The 12,136-nt window shown below is 39.7% G+C and overlaps 1 protein-coding gene across 9 annotated transcripts in view; it reads left to right on the top strand.

The window, feature by feature from the left end:
* Positions 1-12,136, top strand: part of FGGY (FGGY carbohydrate kinase domain containing) — a 350,907-nt gene that overhangs the window by 227,822 nt on the left and 110,949 nt on the right. For all 9 annotated transcript variants that reach the window (XM_043520798.1, XM_043520801.1, XM_007059048.4 and 6 more), the window contains exon 6: positions 7,590-7,705. In XM_043520798.1, the coding sequence (XP_043376733.1) occupies positions 7,590-7,705 (116 nt within the window). The remainder of the gene's footprint in view (positions 1-7,589; positions 7,706-12,136) is intronic.

Genomic DNA, 12,136 nt, shown 5'->3' with positions numbered 1-12,136 from the left:
ATAGTAAGATATCTCTGTGTGTGTGTGTGTGTGTGTGTGTGTGTGTGTGTGTATATATATATATATATATATATACAGATAAGTTGGAAGTTACCATACAAACTGTGAGAGTATGAAGTGAGCTGTAGCTCACGAAAGCTTATGCTCAAATAAATTTGTTAGTCTCAAAGGTGCCACAAGTCCTTCTTTTCTTTTTAATTAGCTAAGATGAGCTATTAGCAGCAGGAGAAAAAAACTTTTGTAGTGATGATCAAGCTGGCTCGTTTAGACAGTTGACGAGAAGGTGTGAGGATACTTAACTTAAGGAAATATATTCAGTATGGGTAATGACCCAGCCACTCCCAGTCTCTATTCAAACCCAAGTTAATGGTATCTAGTTTGCATATTAATTCAAGCTCAACAGTTTCTCATTGGAGTCTGTTTTTGAAGCTTTTCTGTTGCAAAATTGCCACCCTTAAATCTTTTACTGAGTGGCCACAGGGGTTGAAGTGTTCTCCTACCGGTTTTTGAATGTTATGATTCCTGATGTCAGATTTGTGTCCATTTATTCTTTTGCGTAGAGACTGTCCAGTTTGACCAATGTACATGGCAGAGGGGCATTGCTGACACATGATGGCATATATCACACTGGTAGATGTGCATGTGAACGAGCCTCTGATGGCGTGGCTAAAGTGAATAGGTCCTATGATGGTGTCACTTGAATAAATATTTGGACAGAGTTGGCATCGGGCTTTGTTGAAAGGATAAGTTCCTGGGTTAGTGTTTTGGTTGTGTGGTGTGTGGTTGCTGGTGAGTATTTGCTTCAGGTTTGGGGGCTGTCTGTAAGCGAGGACTGGTCTATCTCCCAAGATCTGTGAGAGTGAGGGATCATTTTTCAGGATGGGTTGTAGATCCTTGATGATGCGCTGGAGAGGTTTTAGTTGGGGGCTGAAGGTGACGGCTAGTGGCTTTCTGTTATTTTCTTTGTTGGGCCTGTCCTGTAGTAGGTGACTTCTGGGTACTCTTCTGGCTCTGTCAATCTGTTTTTTCACTTCAGCAGGTGGGTATTGTAGTTTTAAGAATGCTTGATAGAGATCCTGTCGGTGTTTGTCTCTGTCTGAGGGGTTGGAGCAAATGCGGTTGTATCGTAGAGCTTGGCTGTAGACAATGGATCGTGTGGTGTGTCCTGGATGGAAGCTGGAGGCACGGAGGTAGGAATAGCTATAGCTATATTTAAAATATAGTTGCCTGAAGGGTTGCGAAATCTCTGTCAAATGCAGCACTTCATCATGTTTTTGATTTGCCAACATATCACAGAGAAAAACAGAACATGGAGAAAGAAAAAGACATATTTGTCTGAAAGGGTAAGAGATTGTTGCCTTGTATTGTCTGATTAAATTTAATTAATCTTCATTACATTTTATTTATCTGAACTGTAGCTCACAAACTGTGCATATTAGCGAGCTAGCTGGACTGGCAGCTTTCGCCAGATTCTCACATCTTTAATCCAGAGCTGTTCATTTGAAATAGTTTGAGACTTGTGGCCGAATCCTACTGCAGCTGATGTCTGTCACAAAACTCACATTGACCTCAGTGTAAACAGGAATAGAGCTGTTAATCACCATACGCAAATGGAAGGAAATCCACAGTATACTTACATTTTTGCCATCCAGAGTTTCTAAGGATTCTTATAATTGGGGAGCAAACTTTGACGTTGCTTTGCTATTACACAGTTAACTTTTAAAAAAATCTAAACCTTAGGGTGGTTTTTTTATTCCTGCAAATATAAAGGTTACACAGGGCTGGCAAATAAAAACTGATGATGAGGAGAATTCATGAAACTAGTTGCTTGCCAATACTGATTACAATAATTTCTGTGTTGCCTTTCATTGGCTAGGTTTAAATCCTTAGAGCTACAAAGATTTGAACAGGGGCCCCAGAGTGCAATTGGAATGTGTCTGCTATTTGTCCCAAACAGTCTTCCCTACCTGTCTTTTTTGTTTGATATATTTAGTGTATATCAAAAGGGAAAAAAACACATTTCAGGTTAAAGTCACATTTGTGCTAAAACAATGAGTTCAGACAAGCAGGGGTTTCTTTTTTTATTTTATTTTTTTTATTTTTTTTTTGGTCAAAGGTAATTTAAAAAAAACAAACCCCATGATAACATGTTTTAAATATTAGAAATTTTTTTTACAGTTTAGTGGATGGAGCTGATGGTATTTACAGTTTGTATAAATGCAATTAAAGAGCTGTTGAATAGGTGAAATGAGTAAAATGCAGATAGCCTCATGTGAAATGTATTGGACCCAGGCTTGTGTGGTCCTGTGGTTTAAAACTAATCTGCCTGGGAGATCTAGAGTAACAACAGAGTGACAACAGGTGCAGCTCTTCTTACACTGCTGTGAACTTAACCCACCACTCCTTTCTTTGATTCTCTTCACCAAACATCCCGCATGGGCAGCATCTCATAAATTTTATAGCAGTATGATACTGTTTCAAGGCTAAATGACGAGGTGCCAGATTTTCTCTCCTTCTGACTGAGAAATGTCACCTCAGGATAAACTTACCGCCTTTACCCACTCCCCACAAAGAGGATAATATGTAGTGTAGGCAAAGACATTGCTGTGTCAAGTATAAACAAAGTCAGTGTGCATAGCACTGATAATATGGTTCTATTTCAAAAAGGTCATGAATTAACATGTACAGCCATAGCCATAAAGGGTAGCATGTAATTGTGTGTTCTCTTATTGCCCTGTGATAACCTGTGCTGCTCTTCAGGCTTCCACCACACCAACGCCCACTACTTTTGAATACAAACTATTGCTGGAGGGAATACGTTTGCTGCATCTCAGTGTTCTGTCTGGGACATTTCTGTAAAAACCACGATCAGTTTTAAGACTGCTTCAGAGCAGTAATGTTCTTATTTCTGTAGAAAGCACTAAGACTATGGGTCGCATAATTTGGGGGGATACTCATAACTTTTACAGGTGTTGGACCATGGAGAAGTTCAGCTGAGCAGAGCCTAAGCTCTGGATTTTAATTTGAATGAATCTATTTAATTTTCAAGTTTGCAAAATTTATGGGAAAACATTTTTTGATGTTGTCAGTCATGCTTCACTGTCACCGGTTTTCTCTTTGCTTTCAGAAACTCACACAGCTTTCTTTGTTCTTGATGATTTGTGGCTTTAAAAAACTCTGGCCTACAAACCACAGAAAGCTACTCTGTGCAATTGCACGCTACCTGTTTGGTACCTAACTGCAGCCTGCCCTAACTAGTCTAGCAATTGAACTGTGGATGAAATCCTCAGCAGGTGTAAATGAGTGTAGCTACAGTTACTTCAGTGGAGGTATGCCCATTTATATCAGCTTAGGGTCTGGCTCTGTATGTCAGCATAGAACCCAGGCTTCAGCGAATCCAAAGGACCATCCTTATATAAATTGTTAGAGCTGACAAAGAATTATCAGTATTTTTTTATTAAAATGTCCACTGTGACCTTGGGAGCATATTGAACATACATCAGCCTTGTCAGTTGTGACATACTTACTCTGAAATTGGTGCCTACAGAATACGTTTTTGGATACGTTTTAAGTTTATTTCTGACCCGTTAGGACCATTGAATGAGATCCTTATCCAAATAAAATCAGTGGCAAAACTTGCATTGACTTCATGGGGGCCAGGATTTAAAGCTGACAGATAATCTTCCGTGCATGCTAGTTTTCTCTCCAATCCAAAATGTTAACATTTCATCTAGAGCTGGGGATGAATGTGGAGTACAGTAGAGGCCTGACCCTGCAAGTCCTCAAGCTCAAGAACGCCACACGTGGATGACTTGTGGGATAAGCCCTCAATCATTGTCCATAGTGGGCCAGACTTGACCTTTTAGACACCACCTCCATGAGTGGTGGTAGCTATGTCGGCAGGAGAAGCTCTCCCGCTGACATAGCACTGTGCACACCACAACTTATGCCGGCTAAACTTATGTCACTCGGGAGGGGATTGGGGTGTGTTTTTTCACACCCCTGAGCGACTTAAGTTTTGCTGACATAAGTGGTACTGTAGACATGGCCTTAGGAAGGGGGATGCTCAGGGAACTGGAGCAGCTGGACTCTGAAGTGGCTGCCAGAGTCCCCTGAGAGAGGAGGCAGTGGGAACCTACTGGGGAAAGGGCCTCTGGGAGGCAGTGCTCTGTTAAAAGAGCACAAAAGAATCCTGCCATAGACCCTGAAATATGGGTGAATGAAAGGCAAAGGGGAAAAATCTCATGGACGCTATAGCACAGGGTGGGCTGAGGAACTCTTCTGTGGCTTCTGCTTATGTTTGGAAAATAAAACTGCCTGAAAAGAGAGACTGCGTGTGGCAGTGGGTGCTTCACCAGCTTGGGAAAAGCTAGCACCTTACAAACTCCCATTAAATACAGAGACTCAGTGGGAGCTGCATTGGGCTCCTAGAGAGTTCTCAGCCTTATTACTTAGCTCCTATATAGCCCTCTCACCCATATTATTATTTATGCATTTGTATTATTGTTCTGCCTACGAGCCCGTTATGGACCAGGACCACATTGTGCTAGGCGCTGTACAAACTTAGAACAAAATGACAGTCCCTGCCCGAAAGAGCTTACAATCTAAATACAATACTAACAAACAATAAATGGATACAGACAGACATAGATGAAGGAATACAAGTCAACAATGAGACAATATTGGTCAGCATGATAGGCAGTGGCCCCAGTACATTAGCAGCAGCATATAAATCTCAAAGCATTTGTCAAGCTAGCACCTAAATAAAGAAGTGTCATAATAATTCATAGCACAGAGAACTAGTTAAATAAATAGTCATTTATGATTATAGTTTGCTATGATTTGGTAATTACCATATTTTGGAAAGCCCTGTAATATAATTATTTGTTTACTTTTTATGTAAAATCTTCCTAAAATGATGAAAGTCTTTTGCTTATTTGTTTATAATTGAAAGGAGCAGGTTAATTTGGGGAAAATGTTTGACTTTTTTCACTATGCTCCTCTGCTGAGAATTTATTTATTTATACAATTTCTGTCAAGGATCCTAATTGAACTTTAATGTCCGTCTTTTAAACTCCTGGAAACTGGAGTTTCTTATACCAGCAGTGTCATAGCTGTAGTTACATGTCACATACTTCCTATTTTGGGGTATGTTTGTTTTCAAGTCAGAGAGAATGATAAATGATCAATCCATTCTTTAACTGTAGAACAGGGCAGATTCGAAACTCAGGTGTACAGGCAGAACCCTGTTTGAACTAGCTTGTGCTCCAGGTAGTTTGTAGGAAGCTTGAGAACTTTAATCCCAAAGTGATCTGTGTCTCTCCATGTTTATGAGCATGTAACTAGTCATTCCCATTTCAGTTTCTCCAAATGGCTAATACGCATCATGTCATTTGTTTGTTGCAAACTATTGTATAAAAATAGAATAGAAACCACATATGGGAAATGTCACTATAATTAGGATGATGTATCTTTTTTTTAAAGATCAGTTTTGTAAATAAGCATCAAGAGTCACCCACTTATAAAAACATATGGGAATGCTAAAGAAATGGAATAAAATGTAACATGGTCCTCTTCAAATGTACTTTGGCCCTCTGCATCAGAAACCGTACCAGGACGGAGCACCATGTAGTTTTGCAGCAGAAGCGGAAAGGAACTTTTCCAGTTCTTTTTTGTCTTAATCATTTATATTATAGCATCATCTGGAAAACTGGAATTTGATTTGTATTTGGGACTGAATACTGAGTAGCCTCAGTATTTGTTTCCATGAATGTTTTTGAGGAGAGAAGAACTCTCCGTTCCATTGCATTTGGGCCTAGTACAATGCAGCGTCCTATTAAATAGCCAGAGATTATGGTTAAGTCCAACTCTGAGGTTTGAAATGGCGACACTTATTTTAGGAACTAAGCGTGGTAGGATCAGGTCACATAGACTAAATCCCATATAGCTTACTGTGGAGGGAGGGGGGTCTTTTTGTGGACAAAACTGTGAAGTAAGAGATTCTCTATACTCTGCATGGACAGTAAAGATCCCATGGCAGTTTTCATAAGAGTAAATGTTTGACTTGGTGCCCTAAGCTAAAATCCTCCCACCAACCACTCATGCACTGTAGTGCAAGGTATGATGTGTAAGCAATTGTTTGCTGTCCTCCAACCCAGACTCAAGTGCATTTTATTGGTGCTATTTGTATCTATTGAGGTTTGCAACATTGGGATACTTCAGGATGAATGAATGTAAAATATATTGATGCTATTATATAGCTGTTTCTTGGTTTAGACTTAGATTTTAAGCTTTTGGGGCTAGGGACCTTCTGTTTGGGGTGTGTGTGTAATGAACTTTTAGTTTAATTCCCCTTGTTAGGCCTATAGGAAGTTTTTGGGAGGAAGGGGTCGGGGAGAGAAGACATATATAACATTTATAACATTTTTGTTATTCGCAAGGAGATATAGCACAAGATGCCGTAAAAAAGTTGTATAGAGTAGCAAAGAAGCACTTGTATTTTTAACATTTCTTTAAATCATAACATCTGAATAAAAGTAATCTTTCAACAGAAGTAAATCTAAGCTAAAACACAAGTAATACATAATTCATAAAATAAGATCTAAAAGAAATGTAATACACAAGTATGCATCTCTTGAAACCAATCACAGCAAGCATGTAACAGTTCACCGAGACACAGCCAGCTTGCATGTAGATCACAATGGCTCCTCCAAGTCTACAGGTAGTTGACTTTTTCAGTAGCGATTAAAATTATTAACGCCTTTTGGTTAACTGACTTTACAGAGCACAATTGAAAATTATGTCTGAGGATGCCTTAATCTTCGGTAAGACAACGGTCTGTTGCATGGTATCTCGTCAATCTTAGTTATTTGTTTTTTCTTTGCTCTAAGGAAAGTTTGGGGAGGGGAAAAATCCATTTTATAGTAGATAGTTAATTCTGCCCTGTGCCTTTATTCTGTGTCCTTATGACACTACCAACACAGTGGGGCTCAAACAGTTTTGTCATCAATGTTAATTGAAACAGTAACTTCACATTGCACTGGGTTGCATCACAGCTTATGTTATTTAAGTATGTCACTGAACTGTCATCGAGTTCTGATGAAATACAGAGCAAGTGGCACTGAAACTTGAATACACTCTACAGAAGCACTACCAGTTTGACTCTGTTTTGCTTTTACACACCAGGCCACAAAACTTTATGGGCCAAATTCAGTCCTGGTACAAGTCCCATTCCGTTCACTGGGAACTTCTCTAAACTCCCTGCTATGCATATGTGGTGTTCAGGCTGCACTGACCTTTTGGAATGTGCCTGGTGTGCATGGCCTGTTCACTTGGCTGGTGTATGCGGAGGGGAGGGGTAGTCGTGTGTAGAGTTCCTATTGGTGGGGAAACACCTTTAAAAATAGGTCCTTTTTAAAGTGTCTTAAATTAGGCCCCCAAAATCAATAGTCACTTTTGAAAGTTTTGGCCCAACGTTCCCTGTAGCTAATCTGCTACCGTGTCGTCCCCTGCAAACATCCTAAGTTTCATGAGCTAATGAACCAGTGTAATAAGTGTCCTGACTCTGGATTTATGTCTTTTCTCATTAGGTCTCTCTGTCCATTGGTGTGCAAGTGGACATATTCCCCAGACAAGGGCTGGGATGATAGCTTCTGGAAGGTGATTGGTTTAGAAGATTTGGTGGCAGATAAGTATGAAAAAATTGGTAAATGAAGTTATTTTAAAAATTAAATCCATATCCTGTATTATTGTTTATTAGTTTTGTCAGCAGAAAAGTATCAGGCCTTACTGAAACTAGAGATGAATGGGCAAAAAACTATAAGATTGGGTGCCCGCTGGTATATCTCCCAAGTACACTCTCTACCTGTGGATGTCATGAAATGTAGTGGTGGAAGCCTTGTGATACAGAATTATTAATGTTGCTGGAAGAATCACTTTGGGAAAGCTATTCTGAAAAGCATGACATCATCACATTGGTCAGTCAGCATTGTCTGATGGTTTGATATCATTTACTGATGTACTTGATGTACTTGAGCTGAGGAGAAGCATGAGCACAGGAATTGGTCACTCCTGAAAATTCCAGGACTGATACCAACTTTCCTTGTGGCTTTAACAAAATCATGTAGGTCAAAATGTTCAAACGTTCACTAATTTCCACTAAACTATTTCCGATCTTGAGAGACATAGTGGCAGGTCTTGATTTTTTCAAAGGTGATACCTACTGACATCTCCCATCAACTTCACCTGGAGTTGTGGGTTGGCCGCACTCCTGAAAATCAGGCCCAAATGGTTTCAAAATGTCCATCCTAAAATTGAGCTATTTCTATAGCAGGCACAGAAGAATATGGGAACCTTAGCACTTGAATTTGTTCAGTAAGCTTCTGACACTGGGGCACCAGCCACTGTGCCAGTGAAGATAATGATAATGGCTTAAGCTATTGTTACCATATTTTGTGACCAGCACCAACCATGCTTATGAAAGCTTTTGAGAAAGACCTTTCTCTGCTTTGTAGTGTCTTCATGGGGCTGTTTTACTTGCTCAGGGCCTAAGTTTAATTAGAATGTTAGCCTTGTAACAATATCTACAGCAAATATTCATTAAAAATCCATAATGTTAATTTACCAGAAAATTTACAGGGTAACTTTATTAGACTTTCTCTGTTAAGTTAATGGACTTTTAATGGATGTCCTAAGCAGACATGTCATTAACAAGAATATTATGGTACACGAATTAAAATATGTCCATTCATCAAAGTTAATCATCTGAAATTTCCTCTAGATTTTTTTTAAATGTCTGGCACTTTGAACAAGTTTCTACAACAGTTGCAGTGTAGTAACATGAAATAGAAATAATTTAGGAATGACTTGATAGCAGCAATGCAATCTGTAAATCTTTCCAATAGTCACAAATGGATGCTTTAAGTAACATTCAGGCCTCTATGAAAGCCTCCCCTGTATAGCTTTCAACATCTCCACTGCTCATTAAAACATTTATACTATGGTATAAACCCTGTTAACAGATTTGAGCATTTAGTATTTTGAGATTTTTAGCATAAATACAATTCCTATAACTCCGACCAGATGTAGCTTTTAGCAGATCGTTACTAAGCTAAAAGAATACATGCTGTAAATAAATGTTTGACCAGAAAAACTGAACACCTCAGCAGCTGACGGTCTCATGGAAGAATATTTTTTAAATAAATTATTTATGAAGTGTAAGCTAAGGATCGAATACAATATTTATATGGTGCATTTCAAGGACAGTGCAAAGCAATTTACCATTTTAAGTAACTAAACATGCATGTTTCAAATGATAAAGTAACCTTCAATAAAAAGGGCATGGTTGTAATGATGGAAACCACATAAAAATGAGCAACACAAGTATCAGAACTTAGAAGGGCTAAAATCTTAAATTTCAAATGTAATAATGTTTACATTTCTCTTTTCTTTGAAACCGGGCGTTCACAGATGAACTACATAGGAAATTGGAATCTGTTTTTCTCATTCAAACAGAGAAACACATTGCTCTGTAAGTGATTCCATTGACTTCAGTAGGACTACTGTTGGAGTAGTGTGCTACTCCGTAGGAGGCAGAGAGACAGAATCTGGCCCAGAGTATTTAAAAGAAACTGTGTGATGGAACTCAATGCTTCCCATAAAAGCAGCACATTAAGGATAAAATGCTCATACACTCCACATATCGGGTGCTAATGTAAGAGTTACTTAGAGCCAAATTCTGACACCTTTGCTCACAATGCATAGTATTTTGCTCCTTATGCAGTTACCTTGATTTTAGTGGGGCTATCCGAGGAATAAAATGTTATTCAGTGTGAATAATGGTATCAGATCCTCCACTCCTACAAGTTTTATCTAAATGAGCTTTTAAACAAAAAGAACCCCAAAACTGTTGAGCTTATTGAATTTAGCCCTGTGTTAAGGTCTAAGGGTTATATACTGGCTGTCCCTGTGTGGATTCATGAAAGAAGGAAGAGGGAGTAAGGAGCCCTCTGTGTTAACAGAAACATGGAGGAAGGAGATGAAGTCCACCAATGACTGCTCCTCTGCAACTGAAGGAAATTGATCTTGTGGGCTATGCCCATTAGATCTTAATGGATGGTTTCAGCTCAGTGCTTCAGAAACAGCCATTCTAAGGTCCATGCGATATGCTCTGGGGAGAAATTCTTTCCTGGCCTTCCCATTTTTATTGCTGTCATTCCCAGAAGTGCTGCTCCTGGACAGCGTACTTCTAGGAATTGGGTTACAGAGCCAGAAACTTCAATTCTCTGGAATGGCATCACAGTTCATGAGCTATTTTTTCTCAGAGGGTGTGCAGGCTGAGCACCCAGGCTGATTGCATTGTTTGGCTGGGGAGAAGGTTGGATAAAGCAGTTGGGATGACCTCAGCTGTCCCTTTCTTTATTTCAGTTATTTAAGGCCTTCAGCACTGCCTGGATCTAGCTATCCCTCAGTTGACAATTTGCCTCCCTGCCGCAAACATCAGCTGGACTGTAGGACTGCGAACCCCCCAATAATAGCACTGTCTTGTAGTGTGCAAGACTCTTGGTTACTTTGTTGGTGCCCGTATTGATTTTAAGTAGGGAAATAGAATCTACTGCATATAGACTTGGTCCCATAGACGTAAATGGAAGTTCTGCCATTGAGTGCAATGTGAAGACGATCAGGCCCCATGTGCCCTTTAATTCTGTCTGCATTTATGCTACTTCTGCAGGACACAATCCTGCTGCAAGGTGCTGAACGTCCTCAGCTCCCATCGACTTCAACAAACGGAATAAATTCCTGATCAGGTGTTTCCCAAAGATCCTGCATGCATATAGTTTGCAGTGTTGTTGTAGTCGTGTTGGTCCTAGGGTATGAGATACAGGTGGGTGAGGTAATATCTTTTATTGGACCAAGTTCTGTTGGTAGAAGAGTCTCGTCAACCCGTAGGCCTTGGCCCAATAAAAGATATTACCTCACCCACCTTCTCTCTCCCGTATGTAAGGCCCTCCTTGAATTGCAGGGTGATGGTCGAAAACTTGCAGCTGAGTTGCGGACAAGGCATGGAAAATTGTGGGGAACTAATAATGGACCTTATTATTTGCGGTAGTAAAGTCCATTGTTACTTTTGTGTGATGGCAACCTGGGGCTGAGAGCAGGGGTTCCTGCAGTCAAAATTGCGGCGGAAGCCTAATATGGCGGAATCTGCCATTTCCACGGTATCGCAAGTTAAGTAGGGCCTTACTTATATGCATACAGTAAAAGTTATGCTTGACCCAAGTAGGGGAACAGGCAGTAGGTCAAAGTATCCGTGCAAACCCAGGAGCTCTGGAGATCGTAAAACCAATCTAGAAAGCAATAAGGAGGAGACGAGAAATGGGACACTGTCAAGTTCTTCTTAAATAAATCAAATTCCCCTAATAGAATTTCCCATTTGCTCTAGCGCACAATGTAGCCAGAACTCCAGACCTCTATTCAAGGTTTGTTTATCCTAAATTCTTATGTGAACTTACTGTAGCTTAATGCCACCCCAATCCCACGGAAAGAGAGAGACTGGCATTTTACTTAAACACCTTTAATGCGGTTTGCTTAAAATCTTATCAGCACTAAACGGTAATAGTCATTTTGTTGTCAAACAAAACAAAAAACAGAGGAAAATTAGCGGAGCCTTCTTTTATTGTTTACAGAAGCAAATTGTTGCTACTGAATGTAGAATAGGCAAACACAACATGTTTTTCTAATCTCTGATGAGAACAATATTACATCCAATGAGAGGAAACTATAGCTGGATAGTTATGACTGGAATATAAAAGTTTTTTTCAAGTGCCCTTAACTTTCAGGACATTGAAAAGAATTTGTGGAAATTACTGTATGTTCTGAACTAGTGCATATTATAAAATGTATTTTTAAAGGGCAAGATATTTAATGTATCCACAGTGTTGCTGGTGGTTTCATGTAATACGCTCCTTTTAGTTTCCTTCTAGCTTGACATGCAACCTTGTTGAAAAGACCTTCACTGCTGGGCTTTAGGATCTCCCATGAATCTTTCCCACATCAAGTGGTGGTTTCTGCTGTGAAAGTACCAGCCTTCTGACCTTTTACGTTACCTAGAGCAGTTTGACTTTGCAGGGAATCCACA

Source organism: Chelonia mydas, chromosome 8 (genome assembly GCF_015237465.2).
Source record: "Chelonia mydas isolate rCheMyd1 chromosome 8, rCheMyd1.pri.v2, whole genome shotgun sequence".
Classification (NCBI taxonomy): domain Eukaryota; kingdom Metazoa; phylum Chordata; order Testudines; family Cheloniidae; genus Chelonia; species Chelonia mydas.
This window is presented reverse-complemented; position numbering and strand designations above follow the sequence as displayed.